This window comes from Apiospora hydei, assembly GCF_038363865.1.
Source record: "Apiospora hydei strain CBS 114990 chromosome Unknown utg000004l_segment0_segment0, whole genome shotgun sequence".
Lineage (NCBI taxonomy): Eukaryota > Fungi > Ascomycota > Sordariomycetes > Amphisphaeriales > Apiosporaceae > Apiospora > Apiospora hydei.
In genome coordinates this window covers 50,813-70,207 of record NW_027117363.1, presented here as the reverse complement: position 1 = coordinate 70,207, position 19,395 = coordinate 50,813, and the positions used below count along the sequence as shown (strand labels likewise).

At 55.3% G+C, this 19,395-nt stretch overlaps 7 protein-coding genes across 7 annotated transcripts; 4 read left to right on the top strand and 3 right to left on the bottom strand.

The window, feature by feature from the left end:
* Positions 1 to 3,093: 3,093 nt before the first annotated feature.
* PG997_002500 (uncharacterized protein) lies at positions 3,094 to 4,960 on the top strand (the record flags this gene model as incomplete). The annotated part of the gene is made up of 2 exons (XM_066806815.1): positions 3,094 to 3,781; positions 3,849 to 4,960. 2 exons carry the CDS (start codon positions 3,094 to 3,096, stop codon positions 4,958 to 4,960), a joined length of 1,800 nt encoding a protein of 599 aa, XP_066670433.1.
* A 1,311-nt stretch (positions 4,961 to 6,271) lies between these two features.
* PG997_002499 (uncharacterized protein) lies at positions 6,272 to 6,571 on the top strand (the record flags this gene model as incomplete). The annotated part of the gene is made up of 2 exons (XM_066806814.1): positions 6,272 to 6,361; positions 6,407 to 6,571. The coding sequence occupies 2 exons, from the start codon at positions 6,272 to 6,274 to the stop codon at positions 6,569 to 6,571; spliced, it is 255 nt and encodes an 84-aa protein (XP_066670432.1).
* Positions 6,572 to 7,033: 462 nt separating this feature from the next.
* On the bottom strand, positions 7,034 to 7,711 carry PG997_002498 (uncharacterized protein; the record flags this gene model as incomplete). Its single annotated transcript, XM_066806813.1, has 2 exons — positions 7,034 to 7,134; positions 7,243 to 7,711. The coding sequence occupies 2 exons, from the start codon at positions 7,709 to 7,711 to the stop codon at positions 7,034 to 7,036; spliced, it is 570 nt and encodes a 189-aa protein (XP_066670431.1).
* Positions 7,712 to 9,377: 1,666 nt separating this feature from the next.
* Positions 9,378 to 10,563, bottom strand: PG997_002497 (Arginase; the record flags this gene model as incomplete). Its single annotated transcript, XM_066806812.1, has 3 exons — positions 9,378 to 9,690; positions 9,765 to 10,348; positions 10,480 to 10,563. 3 exons carry the CDS (start codon positions 10,561 to 10,563, stop codon positions 9,378 to 9,380), a joined length of 981 nt encoding a protein of 326 aa, XP_066670430.1.
* Positions 10,564 to 12,979: 2,416 nt separating this feature from the next.
* On the bottom strand, positions 12,980 to 13,237 carry PG997_002496 (uncharacterized protein; the record flags this gene model as incomplete). The annotated part of the gene is made up of 1 exon (XM_066806811.1): positions 12,980 to 13,237. One exon carries the CDS (start codon positions 13,235 to 13,237, stop codon positions 12,980 to 12,982), a length of 258 nt encoding a protein of 85 aa, XP_066670429.1.
* Positions 13,238 to 15,413: 2,176 nt separating this feature from the next.
* Positions 15,414 to 16,442, top strand: PG997_002495 (uncharacterized protein; the record flags this gene model as incomplete). The annotated part of the gene is made up of 2 exons (XM_066806810.1): positions 15,414 to 15,657; positions 15,736 to 16,442. 2 exons carry the CDS (start codon positions 15,414 to 15,416, stop codon positions 16,440 to 16,442), a joined length of 951 nt encoding a protein of 316 aa, XP_066670428.1.
* Positions 16,443 to 17,704: 1,262 nt separating this feature from the next.
* On the top strand, positions 17,705 to 18,777 carry PG997_002494 (uncharacterized protein; the record flags this gene model as incomplete). The annotated part of the gene is made up of 2 exons (XM_066806809.1): positions 17,705 to 18,605; positions 18,647 to 18,777. Coding segments are annotated over 2 exons (1,032 nt in total), but the record flags the coding sequence as incomplete, so codon positions are not given.
* Positions 18,778 to 19,395: the final 618 nt, after the last annotated feature.

The following is a 19,395-nucleotide window of genomic DNA, read 5'->3' as shown; positions in this document are numbered from 1 at the left end:
AAATAATCACAAAGTACGTGTCCTACGTAGTTGAGAGAGAGACTGCCACTCAAATGACACGTTCTGGAATCGGGGGACTGAGACAAGTTTGTTGCTCGAGGATGCGTGCGATTGGTTTCGTTCTCGAACACGACCGTGACGAGCTGGAGATGAAGGGGCAAGACAAAAGCAATCTGTCAAACGCCCGATCCTAGGGCGCTGTGGCTGAGTCTTGGTCTTGGGGAACGGAACCAGCCTTTGCGTTGGCTTGGGCCGATCGCGGTTTTTTAGGGCTGCGCGGATCCGAATTTCTATCGCAATGATCCCAATTACAGAGGCCTCGATATTTCGATAAAAGCCCATGGGGGCCCATGTTTTCGAGAAGACCGCTGACATTGTCTCTCGAGTCAGGCCGCCAAAGCAAATTCCCTAGCATCTACTGTAGATCCCGTCTGCGGAATGGAGGCACAGAAGATTAGTTCTGTCCGCAAGGTTTGCAGGGAGACGCATCAAATGTATATCATTCATGGTAATCCAAGCCTCGCATCTCCAGCGACGGCAACTTCCATTCGATAGTTGTTTGTCTTTTCATGAGATCTCAGGTGAGGCATATTCGTGAACCATCGTGACCGGCACTGGAGACGACGACGACCTGACGACCCAAATCGACGGGACCAGAAAAAGGGATCGCAGCAGGGCCGGGAGATTTGATCTTCCTCCACACTTTCCCCTTTGAGCCCCGGGGAGCGGGGACGGATGTAAGCTGTACGTTGCGTAGTCAGCTCCAACCGAAAGTGTTGAAGATTTCCAGCAAATCAAAAGACCAGCGACCGCGAATGGAGAAGAAAGTGAAATTGCGATGCGCCGGTCAGATGAGGGAAATACGTGTACGTGTACTGGCTTTTGCTGCATCACGGGTGTGCGATATGGAAGTCAACATTTGAAGACAAGTGAGGGGTTTGCTACACGGCATTCTGAATCAACAACCGTTCGTCTCACATGCCAACGGGCGAACCGGCTGATCTGACAGGTACAGCCGTACAGGTTCTAAGACAGCGCCAATGACGGGAGGCGCGGGTGAGTGAGATACTTGCAAGACTTGGTAACGGGAGTTGCAACGGCCAGTCGCTTAGCAGTGTGACGATCCATATCCAGTAACTGCGCATACATACATGTCCACAGTCTAGTAAGCAGTGCAAGAAGACGCGGATACGTCGTCCAGCCGCGATGATTACGCAGATGCAGAGGATGGCCATGGAGCAGATGGTTTGGAACGTCGCATTCCTTCCAACGTGTTCCCCCACCTAAAAGAAGGAAGGACGGGGTAAGATGTCACCTTGATTGTGGAAGTCTACATGTCGTCGCTTGCAGCCTGGCGAAAGCTTGACGATTCGTTCTGATTGGGAGCAAGGCGGGCGATAGGTTGCCTGTGCAGCATCGGCGACACGCACCCATGCGCTGCCAAGCCGTCAGCAATCAAATTGATCGGCGCCGGTTGTCTCGATTCCATTTCTCTTTTTGTCCAACGCCGGCCCCCCAGGAAGGCCCCCAGGAACAGAAACAGGAACAGAGACAGGTAACCTCGAGCGCCCATGCCCGCACGACGGTACTAGCCGTTTTGCGATCGATGGGCAGCTGCAACTGCAAGCCACACCGACCTGCGCTGGCTCCATCCGACTGCCCAGTCTTTAGTCATTTAACCTTCGCACCCCAAGATTTCCCATCCCATATGAACCCCCCGGATGACGAACCAACGAACCATTACGAAACCCAAGACTGTCGACGACTCACCCGACCAGAGAGGCACGACACGACGACGGCAACGAACGAACGACGACGACGACGCATGAACCACGGTGCGGGCTGCGGACATTGAGCGCTGATTGGGCGTTCGGATTGATTGGATTGGTTGAAACACGACCAGCACCAAAACAGCACTGCAACCGACCCGAGCCGGTTTAGCTGTACCTAGCTGTCCGTCAATCCCAGTGAGTTTAGGTCGTTCCAGCGCCATTCTAACCTAGTTCCTATGCCTGTCTTTGCTTTTTTTGCCTTCCATGTTCCCATTTAGAAACCTGCCTTGCCTAAATGAAGCACTTGCACTTGCACTTGCTCTTGCACTAGCCCGCATCCTTCCACCTTCCACGCTGCCAAGGGCAGGCCACTTTACTCCGTACCTAACCAAATACCTTCAATGACACCCGACCCGACCTTACAGCACCTTGGAAAGTTGGGGGCCCTTCTCACTAACTAACCCTCCTCCTTCGCCAGCTCCTCCAGCGACAATTCGATTCTATTGCTCCGAGATTGGTGTTGTTCCTGTTGACGTGTTATTCTCTTTCGCCCTCTCTCTTCTTCTGCCCGTTCTTGATTCTTCTGTCAATTACCATCCACTTGTCCAACTAGCTCGACGCGACGGCCAAAACCAAACCAAGCAGACGCTCGGCCTCGACTGCTCCCGACGCAATCCACGATAGATCGCAACTACCCCCAGCCTACTCCAGTCAAATCAGCGCCACTGCCCAACACTATCTGACTATTTCGTCCGAGCTGGTGGATATCCCAATTGCACCACCAAACCCGTGACGTTGCCTTTGCTTCTCGACTCGATCTCGACCGCAATCCTCGAACTCGACCCCGACCAAATCCAAGACCTTTGTTCCACTTCCGCCTCCCCTCCTCGCTGCATCGCCAATCAGTTTCCCCTCGACCCCGCTGCGACCGGCCAGCTCGTCTCGTCGCCAACTGCGAAACATTCACTTCTCTGGGGGAACACTTTTGCGCCGTACAACTGATTGGTTTGGGGATTGTTGGAAGAATATTGCTGGGAGCGTCGTGCCCTCGATTTGGACGGAAGGGTACTTACCTTCGACTCCCTTGGCCAGAAATACCTCCTTCGCCAAGACGACGACCACACAACCGACAAAGTGGCGGCCCTCAAAGGCTCCCTGTTCTGTCCCACAATGCGCTCTCCGGCGTTCCCCCCGCGCCGCCCATCCCACCTCATACGCTATCTTCTACCGGGCGCCATACTATGCTGTCTGCTCTACTACTATTCTTCCCAGCCCGTCGAGGTGCCGGTGACGTACGTTCTGCCCGGAAACAGCGCCGCCCATGACCCCTTCTACACCCCGACCGACGGCCGCAGGCCCCTCGTCGCCGCCCAGCGATGCCCAGGAGCAACCGTTAGTCGACGACAAGCCCCCCGCGATGCCCGACTACGCCAACGCCGGCCACCCCATCGACTCCCTCATCAAGCTCGCCGAGACCCAGTTCAGCGACGCCATGGCCAAAGAGTCTCACACCCTCGAAGAGGCCGCCAAGGCCTACCGCGCACGCCGCGGTCGCCACCCTCCTCCCGGCTTCAAGGGCTGGTACGAGTTTGCCAAGAAGCACAACGCCATCGTCGTCGAGGACTTTTGGGACCAGATCTACCACGACCTCAACCCCTTCTGGGGCCTGGATGCTAGGCGCATCCGGAAGGAGGCCTGGGACTACGAGATGACCATCAACATCCGCAACCACAACGCCAGCGCCGAGAGCGACTGGTTCTGGACCACCATCTGGCTGTCCATGATCAAGACCATCGAGGAGTACCTGCCCGACATGGACATTGCGCTCAACGCCATGGACGAGCCCCGCCTGGTCGTGCCCTGGGAAGACATCAACCGCTATGTCCAGAAGGAGAAGGAAATGCGCGTCTTGACCCCGCCCAAGGACGTCGTGTCCGACTTCAAGCCGCTCTCGAAGCCCGGTACGGATCGAAGACCTTTCACTCGTAACAAGAAGTGGGAGTCGACCGGTAAGCAACCTTGAAAATGCGGTCCCTTTTGCGGTCTCGAACATGTGGGCTAACTTGAACACTGCAGAACCCTACTGGTTGGTTGCGCGCCGAGGCTGCCACCCCCAGAGTCCCGCTCGGCTTGCCGGCACCGTCCGATCCTTCGACAAGACCCCTGCCTTTGTGCCGGCCAATGCGGCCCCTCACCAATACCGCGGCTACACGTCCAACTTTAGCTTGTCCACCGAGTTCTGCCACCAGCCCGATCTTCAAGCGCTCGAGGGTATCTTCATCAAGCCCCTCTCCACCTCGGCCACCAAAGTGCTCTTCCCCATGTTTGGCGGAAGCAAGCTGGCCGTCAACAACGAGATTCTGCTGCCGGCGCCCATGTACTGGAAGGAGGAAGAGCGGTTCACTGGCGACGGCTATCAGGGCGGCCCCTGGAAGGAGAAGATGGACGGCGTCATCTGGCGCGGCGTGGCCACGGGCGGACGCAACAAGGAGAACAACTGGAAGAGCTTCCAGCGCCACCGATTCGTCGCGATGAACAACGGCACCAAGCTGACACGCGCCGAGGCCGAGGTGGAGGCGCCCATCAACTTTGCCATGCCGCTGCCCGAGTACAACCTGACGGCGCAGAAGGATGCCAAGCTGGGCCAGTGGGTGCGGGACTCTACGGATGTCGCCTTTACGGAGCTCATGTGCGACGACAAGCTCGAGGCCAACAAGGAATGGGGCCACTGCGTCTACACGGACCCGCACTTCCAGATCGAGCTCGGCCAGCCGCTCTCGTATCAGTTCGACTTCAAGTACCTGCCCGACATTGACGGCAACAGCTTCTCGGGCCGCTACCTGGGCTTTTTGCGGAGCACCAGCCTGCCGATCAAGAGCACGCTGTTCCGGGAGTGGCACGACAGCCGGCTGTTTGCGTGGAAGCACTTTGTGCCCATGGACACGCGCTTCGGGGACTACTACGGCATCCTGGAGTACTTCATGGGCTACGACGGCGGCGAGAGCGGCAAGAAGGTCCCCGCGCACGACGCCGAGGCCGAGAAGATTGCCATGGCGGGCAAAGAGTGGGCCGAGAAGGTGCTGCGCAAGGAGGACATGCAGATCTACGTGTTGCGCCTCCTGCTCGAGTACGCGCGCCTTTCCGACGACCGCCGCGAGACGATGGGATGGGTCGAAGACCTGCTATGAGGACGAAGAAAGAAGAAAGGAATGTTCTTCTTCTTGTCCTTTATCTTCTTGAGCAACAGCCACAGCTGTTGATATGACGCCACGAATGTAACATAAGCACCACGTATATTCTCGACTTGGACTGGGCCCAGGGACACACCAACGCTGTACATATGATATTGTAGTATACCTATGCCTATACCGGCCTTTTTGGGGTGCCAAATGAGGGGATCCAAGTTGAGGAGGAGGATTGTTGGAGGATCTAGCTGGACGATGAAACACAGCAAGCCAGGAGCTTTGGGGAGGAGCCATTTCGTCGAGGCCGCCAAGCTGGATGCTCAACGGCTTGGGTGCTGGCCTGGATATAGTTAGTGGGCAACCCACGATGTCGGGGGAGCGAGGGAGGTTGCAGGACCAGATGTTGGAGGTGACGCCCGAGAGGCTTTGGAAGGATGCATATCCGCCTGACGGCGATAAAGTTGGAGGAGGATAGGGCAGTTCGAGATTTGCCCATGGGGGAGGAGATACCCATTTATAGCAGACGACGGCGTCGGGGAGTTCTTTTTTTGCTACTTACACCAACACCAATTGATGGATGGCATCATGTTTTGTTTTTATTATTGTCCGGCATTGGCCAAGCCAGGTTCAGCATCACATAGCATTGAGAATTTGATTTTACTTGTACTGTCAATATCATGAACTTCACGTTTCACCTTGGCTGCTCTCGTTCCTGTTGATTGCAACTCTTGGATGTGCGATGCGGTAACACATGCACGCCACTATCGTCAGATACACGGGGTTGAACAAGGACCCTCGGCAAAACAAAGCGACATCATATGTCAGGATCTTTGTCCCATCTTTGCTTGGACCCTGATTTTGGGGTGACATTGATGACCATCGAAACCAGAGCGATTCATGCTTCTAAAGTTAGCACAGGCTTGAAAGTTGAACTCCGCTATGAGCGATGACGTCAACCCCCATTAGCGTCACTGGCATCTGCGTTTGCCGGGCATCCCCCAGTCTCAGTCTCACTGCCAGGAATGCGGGCAGCACATGTGCATTGCCGTAGAAAGCTTGGAAAAACTAGTAGGGGGAAAGCCACAATGAAACGGTCTCGAGAGAGGCCCTATGACGTCTCTTATCGTATTGGCCGGCAGAAGACTACCACATCCTGGGCTCGATCTTGGCCGTCCAGTGTGTATATAAGTCCTCGAACACCCGCCGTACTCAGTAGTCGATAGATGCATAGTTCCAACCAACATCATACAAACAGAAGTCACTTTCTACACTACATACCATATACCAAATTCCCAAAGACCCAAATTAGCAATCATGGATTTCATCAAGAAGGCATCCGGCTCCGGCAGCGGCAATACCCAGCAACAAACCGGCGGTGCCCTCAGCAGGACTACGGTGACAAGGGTATGTCTTCACTCAATACCATGCTTCCTTAAAATGGATGTGAAGATGGGGAAAAAAGCTAACCTCTCAACCACAGCCGCCAACATGCTCGACAAGAAGTACAACAACGGCAGGCTGGGCGAGGCCAAGCTCGAGAAGATCACCGACGGCCTGCGCACCGGCTACGAGAAGGCCACGGGCAACAAGGTCAACTCCAAGATCTCCAACTAAAGATGTGATGGTCACAACATACTAGCGACGGGCGTTGTATTGGCTTCAGGGACAGAGACTCCCTTATTATGATTTTGGCAATTGGGATATACGCGCTTATACAGCGCCATGATTAATACATGATTTACCACCACATGCTTAACCGTATCTCCTTTTACAAATCGTATGTGTTTCCTATGAGGAAGTCGTGATGCTCGTGCTGTTGGCCCAAAATATTCGACCACTTGAGTGTCATCCGTCGCCCTGTTGTCGCAACTTTCATTGCGAAGATGCATTCAAACAGCTCAGACCGTGAAAACTCCAAGCAAATGCATCTAAAATCCCCCATGGTATCCAACGCTGTTGTGTCCTGGTGCCACATGTTTTTTGTCGTCATATCGTACTCAATTGCATCAAATCTGACCAGGACTTCTGCCTGGGATCACGCCTCACGGAAAGAGGCCTGTCGGTCGCGCAACGCTACTACGCATCGTCGTAAAAGACCTGTATCGCCATGACCATGATCCAGAGTAGGAAGATGACGCCGATGAGGGCAAAGGCAAAGACGGCTTGCCACGATTGACCTGTTCCTTGCATATTAGCCACATGGTTTCAAGAGAGGTCGACAAAGCTCAAAGCCCCTTGCTGACAAAGACAAAGAAGCAACCGAGAAAACCGAGTGAAGGGCTTACATATACTCTTCTGCTGCAACCAAGCCAGGTTCGCGAGACTGTTGGCCGGCTCGGGCACCCGATCAAACACCAACAAATTGCAATTGGCACTGACCGAGCCTGTCGGGCCCCAGAGCTCGATGCTCACCACAATCAGGCCGACCATCCACAGCACAAAAAACACAAACGCGCCCACAATGACGATGGCCGGCAGCAGGCGCCGCTGCGAGATGAGCCACAGCAGCCCGCCAATAAAGAGGATGGTCAGGCCGGCGACGGTGATGAAGTAGGGGAAGTACCAGGGGATGTGCAGGTTGAGGGTCTGCTGCTGCTCGATGAAAGTCGCGAAGACGCCGATGATCAGACACGAGGCGATGAGCAGGATGATCATCCAGACGTTAAGCTGGATGGCGGGCCAGTGGTACTTGTGGACGCGGGCGACGCGGCGCGAGTAGACGAGGGAGCCGCTCGCCGTCGTGGTCGAGGCCATGTTGGCGTCGCTCCTGTTTGTGTGGCGTCTATTTTTCTTTCTCTTCTCCGGTTGCCCCGGCGCAAAGACTGGAGTTTGGGCGAAGATCGGGTTTCGAGGGCGCCTTTTCGAACCGTAATATCAAGCTGCTGATTGCCGCCAATGGGCAAATCGAAATCGGGGAATTAATCGCGATGTGTTTGGCGTAGGTAATTTGGAGGAGCGTCCGTGGGTCGTCGATGTCGTCCTCGTCCTGGCCTTTTATAGCGATGGCAATTGCAGGTTCGAAAGCAATCAATTGCTGCCCTGTCCGTCTGTCCGTCTGTCGAAGCCCGAAAGACAGCAGCAGCGAGAGTCTGTCTGGTGCTGGTCTGGTAAGAAAAGAGCGCCAGCTCGCAACAGGTCGACTCGTGCACGACGATGATTGGATTGGGCTTCAATGCGACGCGCGAGGTTGCAGGATGCAACACAGCGTGCGCCCGGCTCTGGTTCTGGTCGGACAGTGGAGGAAGGCCCGCGGTAGCGAGGTATCGGCCTTTTTTTAGGCCCAAGCTGCAGCAGCAGAAGCCCCGCGGAGTGAACAACTCAGTGGTTGAGTGGGTGGGAATGCGCTGGGCTGGTGGAGACACCGCGCGCTGCAAGACAGACAGCAGCGATCTTCTCTTCTCTTGCTAGGTCAGGTACAAGCTTCTTCTAGGTAGAATGGCAGAATTCAAGCCAAGCATTGACTCCTTGCCTCACGACGTTGGGCTACTTGTTGCTTCTTTACGAACAAGTAAGGCGACCTACATGGACGTTTATTTTGTCGGGCGAAGTGCAGGCTGGGCCACATGGAAAAAGATGAAAGGTGTGTCTGCTGCTGACGGACAACGACCGACCCAATTGACCAAATCCCTCGCTATCTCTTTCGTCGCGTCGCTTCGTTTGTTCGCGGTGTGAAGCCGGGTCTTAGCGGATTCTAACCATGGGAATAAGTCTGCCACGACTCAGCGACTGGCTCACCAAAGTCTCTATCTTCAGAGGACATGCATTCGATCTTGATGTCTGATATAGAGTCCCAAAACTGTCCGGGCCATCTCCAGCTAAGACGCCAGCGCCAGCGCCGAGAGAGATCACTCAACTAGAGCAGATCCGATCTGTAAGATAGCAGTAGGTGCGCAGTGGCATGGCGGGACAGCCATCTCCATTTGATGGACACCCATAAAGTAGGTGGCTGGGATTGGCATTGCAACATGCCATGGTGACCTGCACATGGGAATCTCGGAAGCTTCCGAATCGGACGCAATCCCGGTTCGTTCCTCACTGTTTTCGAAGGCCCATAACGAAAATGCGATTTGCAGTGCTGCATTTGCTGTCATTGCATTAAAGTAGACCACAGTTGAACTTGACTTGAATGTTGTCCCCCGAGGGTTCGGATCTAGATCAGTGGAAAAACTCTAGTAGCAGCAGGTCCGCGGAAATCGGCCGAGTTCGTCTGAGACTTTGCGAGGCTGGCCAAGACCTCCCCGCCGACATGGTTGGCCCAACCCAACCCTTGCCACGACCCGAGCCTTAGGTAAATCAACGGGAAGCATAGACAGACAGACGGCAGCTACCTAAACTCCCCACCACGAACCAACATCCCCAACAGCGACCGACCGACCGATCGTTCATTACATTCGATTCGACCCGACCGACTACACTACGTCTACAGCAACGACTCCCCCAGCGCGCACCGCACCAGCGAGCACCCCGCGCGCACCGTCTCGTGCGCCCCCGTCCCCGTCTCGGGCGACAGGCTCGGGTTGACCTCGACCAGGTCTACCGCCACCAGGCTGCCCGTCTCGTGCACGCACTCGCAAATGTAGTCGCCCTCGCGCAGCGTCAGCCCTCCGCGGACGGGCGTTCCCGTGCTCGGCGCCCACATCGGGTCCAGCGCGTCCACGTCAAACGAGAGATGGATCGGCGTATCCGACCCGATGTGCGCCAGCGCCATCTCCATGACGCGGCCGATACCGTGGCTATTTGACAATCGCCGAGTTAATCGTGATAAAAAAAAAGAGTGGGATATAATAGCAAGAAGGAAGCAACATACCGGTCAATGTCGAACATGCTGAACGCCTTGATGCCGTTCTCCCGCAGGATCTTCTTCTCGCCCGGGTCAACGTCGCGCAGACCAATGTAGACGAGCTTCTTGAGGTTGAGCATGTTGTCCTCCTTCAGCCAGCCGAAGTACTCCGGGTTGTCCTCCTTGGCCAGGCCCGTCAGAAAACTGACGGGCATGCCGTGGATGTTGCCGGAATCGCTCGACTCGGGCGTGTTGATGTCGGCGTGGGCGTCGACCCAGATGACGGCAATCTCGCGGCCCAGGCGCTCGCGGATGGCCTTCGCCGTGCCCGCGACGGTGCCGATGGCGATGGAGTGGTCGCCGCCCAGCGTCAGCACCATCCGGCCCTCGCGCGCCTGCGTGTAGACCTGCTCGCACAGCTTCTGGGTGACGGCGCTGACCCGCTTCGGGTTCTTCATGTTGCGGTACGGCTCGTCGGTGGCGGGCGTCAGGTCGGCGTACGAGTGCACCGTGTCGTCGCCATGGAGCTTGTAGTTGAGCTCCTCGCGCAGCTGCTTCAGCAGGCCCGACTCGATCAGCGCGGAGGGGGCGGCGTCGACGCCTTGCTTGCCCTGTGGTGTCGAAAGTCAGCTCTTTTCTGTAGCATGTATTACCTAGGATATCGTGACCGTAGCCCGCCAGTAGCAAACACCAACAGTATGCCATGTAGCTCTGGATAACACAAGTCGCGAGTTCAACGTACCTGTCCGCCGGAGAAGCCCACGGCCACCACCCCGAGGTTGTCGGGGTGGGAGAGGAACTTGGACTCAATCATCGAGGTGTTCATGCTCAGCTAGGTTAAACAGTAAGGAAGGAAGTCGGTAAGTGGACGAAGTTGCTATACGGTATAGCTGTGGTCGAGAAGGGTTCAGAGAGGAAAATATGGTAGTGTAAGCTTTAGTTTGCTTGTGGTGGTCTACAGGCGGGCTCTTATTCCGTCATAAAGGTACAACAAGGGAAGCAAGCAAGCAAGCAGGCGTGCAGGGAACCGACCGCACAAAGGAAGAGGACGAAAGTCTATGAATGAGGAAAGCAATTAAGAGCGAGAGCGAGAGTGAGAGGAAGGCTACAAGACAGTCATTATATTTTTTTGGTCCCTGCTGGCTGGCCACCCCCACCGTCTACGAGTCCCTTTAGTAAAGGGGACAGCACAGGCACATGAAGATGTGTTTTTTTGCCCTCTTGTTAGTACTGCCGAGACGGATGACGGAGGGGCAGCTTATCGATCAGGGCTCTCTCCCCCTCGTGGCCATGTCGTGGTGCGTGGGTTTGGTGGGTGGTGGGGTCGCATTGCCATATTCTTCTCACCACCAATAGTGACTTGCCTTCATTCCGCCAGTCTGTGCCGCCGCCGCCGCATTCCCAAGTACATATGCAGCTGAGGTAGCATTTGGATATCTCCCCAAAGTAGGTAATATGCAGTAGCCATCTGACGGCGAGTTGATGTACACGACCTGCTACGGCAGAGCTAAGCTATCATCAAACGCCCCAGCATGAGTCGCCGAGGGGTCCAATCATTCGTCACCAGGCGCTTTTCTTTGTCGTGGCAGTTACTTATTACTTGATGGAAAAGGAAGCGCGCCCCGTCGGCAGATCCGATCTCCAACCAGCCACCAGCCTGTCCGTACATTGCTTTTCGGATGGGCCAAGTTGCGTATGACATACCTTGGTAAATGACTAGCTGACGAGCCGCCCGGGCAAGTCGGAAAACGGTGAAACCAACGGCTCTGGAGGGACTTTCAGCTTCCGAATACTTGTCTCGTGATGCATTTCATGTTCAGCACCTACTCTCACATAATAATCCAGCCGAGACGAACGGCAGAGCCGCGCCCAGCCGAATCAAGGTTACTTGCTGGTCACCATCCAGGATTGAGGGCCGAACTATTGCTGGGATTTACGTACATATGTACAACTTGGGTAGAGCCAGGGTCGGTCGGTCCATGGTCCACTTCGTACACTGCGACATGCCTTGTTCAGCTGGCCTGCGACATTATCAAATCATTACTTACACACATTGAAGCTTGCCAGCTAATCATTGGGTGCGGCATTTTTCCTTGGTCCTGTACTTCGCCGCCAACGAAAAGACCAAGCTCGGGCAATCTCAGATTCGAATGCACCTAGGTCAAAAGGTCAAAAGGCCAAACAAGAGAGCCCGGCCGAGATGGGCTGAATAGGAAGGTGGTCGATCGGTCAGCTGGGGTGTGGGCTCGGTGTCCAGTCAGTTGTCAGTCAGTCAGTGCAGTCGGTCGGCTCCACGAGGCTACATGCGGGCACTGCGCTCATCACTGCTCATGCCGAGCGTCGATCCCTTTCGGAGTCCGGCTGGAACGGTTCATGCCGTGGCGGGGGTCGGTCGTCGCCCTTCTCCTTTTCTCCCGACCACAATCACGTACTTACTGAGCTCTGTTTCTCCGGCTAGGCGGCCAACTTACCTGACAACCTGATTCATGACTTCTTCACCTTCAGCTAGGCCAATATCTGCCTGCATCAACTGCCTCCGTTTCCAATTCACCAATTGGCCAATTACTCGCCCGACGATCTTGTGCATCGCTGGCACACCCAGCTTTGCCTTTGCCCGTTCCAGAACATCGTGCTCACTCCACGAAGCAGAGTCCCTTCCTTCGTGTTTGATAGCCGATCGACCTTCCTTCATTAATCCCCAGGTCTAATTCGGTAATCGTGCAGCAGGTGGCTGTATTTCGAGAAGCGGATTGCCAAACCTGTCGCAGATGCGTAAACGATCGGACAAATCTTAACATCAAACCAGGCTGTAGCTCATCCAACTGCGTGTGACTGAAGACTGGCGCTGTACCAACTTCTCGCTTTCACGATCTTGGTTATTCCCTCCCAGGCGATGGATAAACCTCGCCATCCTCTAAATCCACGTTTTCCAGCACTTCAGTTGTCTTGAGCCTGCTGTGGTCGCAATCGCACACCATGCCGTCTCCTTCTGCTTCCAATTCCAGGTATCTGGGGGCGCATCTTTCGATACAGTCCAGCCATACATTAGGTGATCCAGGCACGTGTTCACGACTGTCTTCCAGGATATCCATAATTTCGTCTTCCATTGTGGTTCTGAGAGTAGCGATTCGCCAGTTCCGGCTGCGGATCGGTGCCGGGGATACAAGAGAGAAAGGGGAGCAACGTTCAAAGGTGAACAGAAAACCAAAGGAAAACGTACTTGCTGAGTCCTAGGGACATCTTCAAATCACACTCCCTATCATTATTTCCCCGTCCCAACCATCATCGGGCCGATACCTCCCCAGCGTGAAGGGCCAAACCTGCCCCTGCACCATGACCTGCCCGTTGTTGTCCAACCCACAGAGCAGCATGGGCCCTGGATCTCGAACCTGCTGGTCCGCCAGCAACGCGCGCCCCACGCCGCTGTAGAAGATGACAGTGCCATAGTTCGTCATGACCATCTTGTCCAAGTCGGCGGACTCGACGAGGTACCACTGCATACAGCCGCGGCATTAGGGACGGGTGTGCCGGCGCTGAGGTTATGGATGTACCCGAACATGGTCTTGTCCCCGCCATCGAGCGCGTGCTTCCAAATTCGCAGCTTCGTCCAGATCGCGCGGTTGCGCAGACTCGGCGGGTAGGGCACCGTGCACAAGCAAAATGAGATACAAATTGGTATACCGGGTTTTTGATGGGTGGCCAGCAAGATGGTGAGAAGAGATGACGAACCTGGAGAAAAAGATGGGCAGTGTCGCCCAGTCAGCCGGCTCGGGTTGATATCTGACATGGCCTGGGACCCCGCGCGGCCAGTACTTGGCAGGGTTAGCAATAGTCTCTGGGGTCGGGATGCCAAGATAGAGAATCGGATTTCCTTGGGATGAGATAAAGCAAGAGGCTATGCCCGAAACGTATTCCTCGAAGACTTGGCGCCCGGTATATGTTCACAGTCAACCAGAAGCGCCATATTTCCAAGCAACGTAGTGGGGCATCGTGAGATTGCGTCTCCATAAGTCCCGATGAGGGCTACTCCCGCGTGGGAGCGAGGACAAATGTGTAACCTCTACGCTATTAATAGGTTCATCCTCCTTCCGTCCATATCCGGTATACGTTGCTGTGTCCTATGTGCTATATGTATCTTGATGTTGGTGCTATTGAGCAAGAACTACAGCCTATGTACGTCACGCCCTGGCTTAAATAGTGCCGTCGGTGCTGTATGTGGTATCACGGCCTGATCTCTATAATAACCTAGCGCGGTTACTCCTCGTGCGTTAGGAAGGCTTGAAATCGCAGTATATTACATTGCTTTAGCTTTGTTAAGGCGAATGTCTATCAATCAGCGTCTGCGACTAGGTGTGTAACATTGCTACGTGGGCATGGCCAAGAGTTGCCAGTAGTAAACCAGTTGATCGCTTTGGTGGTGCCGAGGTCACCTCTCCATGGCATTCTTGAGTAGCAAGAGCTAGCATTCTCCGCCGGCAACTGCCAGAGGCCGGTATTCTCATCTGGTAGTCCCTCCAATATCCTCTCACGGCCACATGTTTTGGTCTCATAACCCTCTGATGTTCACAGGGGAGAAGGAGAGAGAAGAATATCGAGAGCAACAGGCGATGTGTAAAAGCTCATCTGAGAAGGAACATGTTTTCCCGGTGCTGTATGTGTAAGAAAGGACTGATTGCCAAGCAGAAGACGCCTGGCCTGACAACATCGGTCATCCGGTGGCCTTTAATTTGGCCTATATTTCAAACCGGAAATACGTTTGTCGTTTGTCCTTGAACTACTCCGGCAAAACTTCTATACTCGGTTCTCCATCCGTCAGGGGGAGGTATGAACTCAACGTTTGTGAGTCTCTGTGTTATAGCATTCACTGATGGTCTAAGATTAGTAGTTTATTAATAAATACTTAGACAATGCGTTGTGGGATACCGCAATACGATAGAGGTCTGTTTCGTTTCTTATTTACCATGCTATCGCCTAGCCACACAAAACGAACGAGTGCCTTCACTACCTAGTAACCGTCCATCGGAACTCGCCTGATCGATAGCATGTCGTGCCTCGGCCGCGATATCCCAAAGCGGGAACGACGGGTAGCGGGCTGCCGCATGAAGCCGCCTTCCCTCATGAGCCACAGCCTCTTAAAGTGGGCTTTAATTAGACCGCAGAAGCCATCACTTACACGAGCCGTAAAGTGGACTTGGGTGGATCAACTCCACACGATAGCGAGCTCAAAATAGATTTACTTGATGACTAGCAGCTCGGCTTTCGGATGTACACCGACTTTGCGTTCCTGAAACATGACAGCAACTGGGGCCTCTAAGGGGGGCCTGCCTCGCCGAGTTTCTGGCAGTGGGATAGTATAGCGCCAAAGAGACAGACTATATAGGATTTCTCGGCCGATTGAGGCTGAAAGCTTCACACTCCACATCGAAGGGGACAATACCGAGGCAAGCGAGCAAACCAGGGGCAAACGGGACCCGACCCCTTGGACATGGGCAAGAATATGAAGTGGACTTGTAGCTGCATATATAAACGCTGCTCCCGGGCGGTTGGGAATACAAACTCTGTCGCAGCACACATCAATATACCACTCTTTACCCAACAGTCTTTTGAAAAGAACTTACCCTCCTTCGAATCTCTATTCCACACTCATTATCAAATAACCCGACACCCATCGCCATCATGCAGCTGCTTCGCCTCTTGTCTCTGTCGAGCGCTGTCTCTGCGGCGGCCATCGTCCAGCAGCGCCAGCCGTGCACGAACCCCGAGAAACGCGTCGAGTTCCGCACCCTGGACGCCGCTGCCCAGAAGCAGTACACCGACGCCGTCATGTGCCTCGCCACGAAGCCCTCGGGCCTCAACCTGGGCCTCAACACGACGCTGTACGATGACTTCAGCTACGTTCACACCCACCTGAACAAGATCAGTACGTCGAGCCGCTTGCTCTCTCTGCGCTCTCTCTGCGCTCTACAAGTTCCAAATGCTAACTGATTTTGCCTCATAGTCCACTTCTGCGCCATGTTCCTCCCCTGGCACAGGAACTTCGTGCAGCTGTACCACAGCAGCCTGCGCGACTGCGGCTACACCGGCCCCATGGCGTACTGGGACTGGTCCCTGGACGCCGCCGACCCGGCCAAGTCGTCCATCTGGGACGTCGTTGGCGGCAACGGCGGCACCGACAAGATCGAGAAGACCGGCGACCAGGAGTGGATGTGCCTGACCGACGGGCCCTTCAAGGACCTGCGCCCGGCCTACCGCGAGACCGAGTACGCGCCGCACTGCCTGTCGCGCGACTTCTACGACGGCAAGGAACGCCCCGGTGATATGCGCGGCGGCGCCTACAACGCCGAGGAGCTCAAGTTCATCAATGAGCGCGAGACCTACGCCGACTTCCGCCTGTACCTTGAGAGCATCCCGCACGGCTCGATCCACAGCGCCGTCGGCGGCCAAAAGGGCGACATGAAGCCCAGCTCCTCGCCCAACGATCCCCTCTTCTTCCTGCACCACGCTCAGATCGACCGCCTTTGGGCCCAGTGGCAGCAGGGCAACCCCGAGGCTCGCGAGAAGGACATCGTCGACGACAAGGTCAACCCCGTCGACGGCTCCAAGGCGACGCTCGACGATGTCTTGCCGTTCATGGACCTCACCGCCGATATCAAGATCTCCGAGGTCATGACCACCCAGAACGACCTCCTTTGCTACATCTACTAAACGGCACGTCGAGGAGATTCAAGGCGCACATCGGGCCCTCTTACAGTAGGGACCTAATGTCCAAGCATCTGTGGATTAGTATAGATAATCCATATAATACAGATATGGCGAGAAGATACGTCCATAACTGATCGCAGTCTGTACCTTCTTCGGAAGCGTTAGTTAAAGGTTGCCGTCTCCGGATCTAGGATTCTTCGGAGGAGAAGGACTAGGCATGGAGAGAAAATTACAAAGGGGGCTTAATATCATACACTTTACCCTGTCTTGTCACACACTTATTTTGCAGCTGTGATCGTTCATGTAGATCTCGACGAGGTTTTGCAATGAGGGGAACAAAGAGAATTCTGACATCGCCACGCCAAGAGCTGTGAATGGGAAGCCTCCGACAACAACAACGGCGTTCCGAGTCTCCCTCAATTCCAAGACCATACATGACATTTATCTGGTTCTCTAGAGAGTGCAAATCCAATTTTCCACCTACTACCGCCAATGTGGCGTGTCTGTCTTGTTTCTTGGCGCCTCATATAGCAGACTGGGAGCGGCGGTGTATAGGACGAGTCTAGCGCGCTCGGCAATCTTGTGCCCCATCATGTATGCTTTTCCCCTCCAAGAACGCACATGCGGATATGCGTATGCACATTAGGCTAGGCCACTGTTTGTCTGGGCAGCTTTAACACTGGCGCGGCTATTGTGGTTGCTTTTCTCGAATGCGAGATCCCAAGAGGTTGCATGGCACGAGGACACCCCTGTCGAGCCAACACCGCTTGCCACACTAGCACGTCTATATCCCCACATGATGTTCGGAGCCGTTGGATCCGTGACTCGGAGCGGCTTAAGCGAACGGCTGGGGGTCACATTTCCGTTCGGTTTGCCTGCTGCAGCTCTTGTCTGTGGTGGAATAATGTCTCCATGGTTATAATAGGTAGCAGCTATGTGGTATCCCATTTTCTCCGTCGACTATCCAGGCCGGGCCTTGCAGCTCGACTTGGCCTCTTCATCCCTGGAGCGATCCCGTCAATCGGAGGCCAGCAGAGGCCTGGCCATCCGGCGTCCTCGTTCCGGGGCCTGGTGTGGAGGCCCAAATTGCGTTCGACCATCAGCCAAACAACAGCCAAGCATCGAATGGTACGCGCAAGCCCGCTGCACATACATATATGCCACACTCTTCTGCCGTTTATGTCGATTCTTTCTTCTTTCGATCAGCATCTCACCTGGCTCCTCTTCGAACCCACCTCCTTCGTGAAACAATCACCGTTGTCATCATGAGACTGTCACTCCCGGTAATGAGCCCGGCGGCCATCTTCGCCGCGCTGCTGGCCTCGGCCGCCGTGGTGTCGGCCCAGTGCAACCTGCCGTCGAGCTACAAGTGGAAGGACCACGGCGGGCCCCTGGCCCAGCCGAAGAACGGGTGGGCCTCGCTCAAGGACTTCACCGTCGCGCCCTACAATGGCAAGCACCTCGTCTACGCCTCCTACAACAGCGGCGGCAACTACGGCTCCATGAACTTCGGCACCTTCTCCGACTGGTCCCAGATGAGCTCCGCCGCCCAGAACGGCATGAACGGCGCCACCGTGGCCCCGACCCTCTTCTACTTCCAACCCAAGGACGTCTGGGTGCTCGCGTACCAGTGGGGCGCCACCCCCTTCTCCTACAAGACGTCCAAGGACCCCACCAACGCCAACGGGTGGTCCGGGGCGCAGCCGCTCTTTTCGGGGTCCATCAGCGGCAGCGGGACCGGCCCGATCGACCAGACCCTCATCGGCGACGGCACCAACATGTACCTCTTCTTCTGCGGCGACAACGGCAAGATCTACCGGGCCAGCATGCCAATCGGCAACTTCCCGGGCAACTTTGGGTCCAACTACGAGACCATCCTGAGCGACACGCAGGCCAACCTCTTCGAGGCCGTGCAGGTGTACAAGCTCAAGGGCCAGAACAAGTGGTTCATGATGGTCGAGGCCATGGGCTCGCAGGGCCGCTTCTTCCGGTCCTTCACCGCCTCCAGCCTCGGCGGCTCCTGGACCCCGCAGGCCGCCACCGAAAGCAACCCCTTCGCCGGCAAGGCCAACAGCGGCGCCAGCTGGACCAACGACATCAGCCATGGCGAGCTGATCCGGAGCACCAACGACCAGACCTTTGAGATCGACCCTTGCAACCTTCAGCGTAAGTAACTCCTGGCTATATCTCACTCTTGTATCCCACAGACTCACTGATCCAACGATATTGCGCAGTCCTCTACCAAGGCCGCGACCCCAGCAAGAACACCGACTACAACCTCCTCCCTTACCGGCCCGGTCTGCTCACTCTGCAGAACCCCGCCGGGAGCCCCGGAGGTGGTGGCAGCGCACCCACCACGACGGCCCAGCAGCCCCCGTCCAACACGGGCAGCCCGGGCGGCAGCTGCGCCGGCCTGTACGCCCAGTGCGGCGGCAACGGCTACTCGGGCCCGACCTGCTGCTCGCAGGGGAAGTGCACGGTTTCTAACGAATGTAAGTAACTCGCGCTTGTATATGACACATCAATGGATCGAGGCTAATACGCAGTCAAAGGGTACTCCCAGTGCGTGTAGGTAGATGAGAGGAGAGGAGAGGAATGGAGAGGGGTTCCCTTCTGATGCTGGCGGGTCATAATACATGTAAATAGTACAGACCGTCAACAATGCATATATATTTGATGGAGATGGTGTATTGCGTAACCACTCGTACTTGAAACCCGAAATGGGAATCACCTGGTGTACTGTTCCCATTGGCTTTTCATCCGGATGGCAGTGCAATGCGCAGAGCTACCACATGCTGGTACCCGACTTCCCATCGGTAGTATTCGACCAGTCATACAGGAGAGCATTTGATCAAAGGGGTGAATTCCAGTTATGCATAGCCCAGTAATTAAGCTCATACAAGTGCATGCGTGAGGGTTCGGGATAGCGTCGGATCGGGCCTGGCAAGGAATAGGT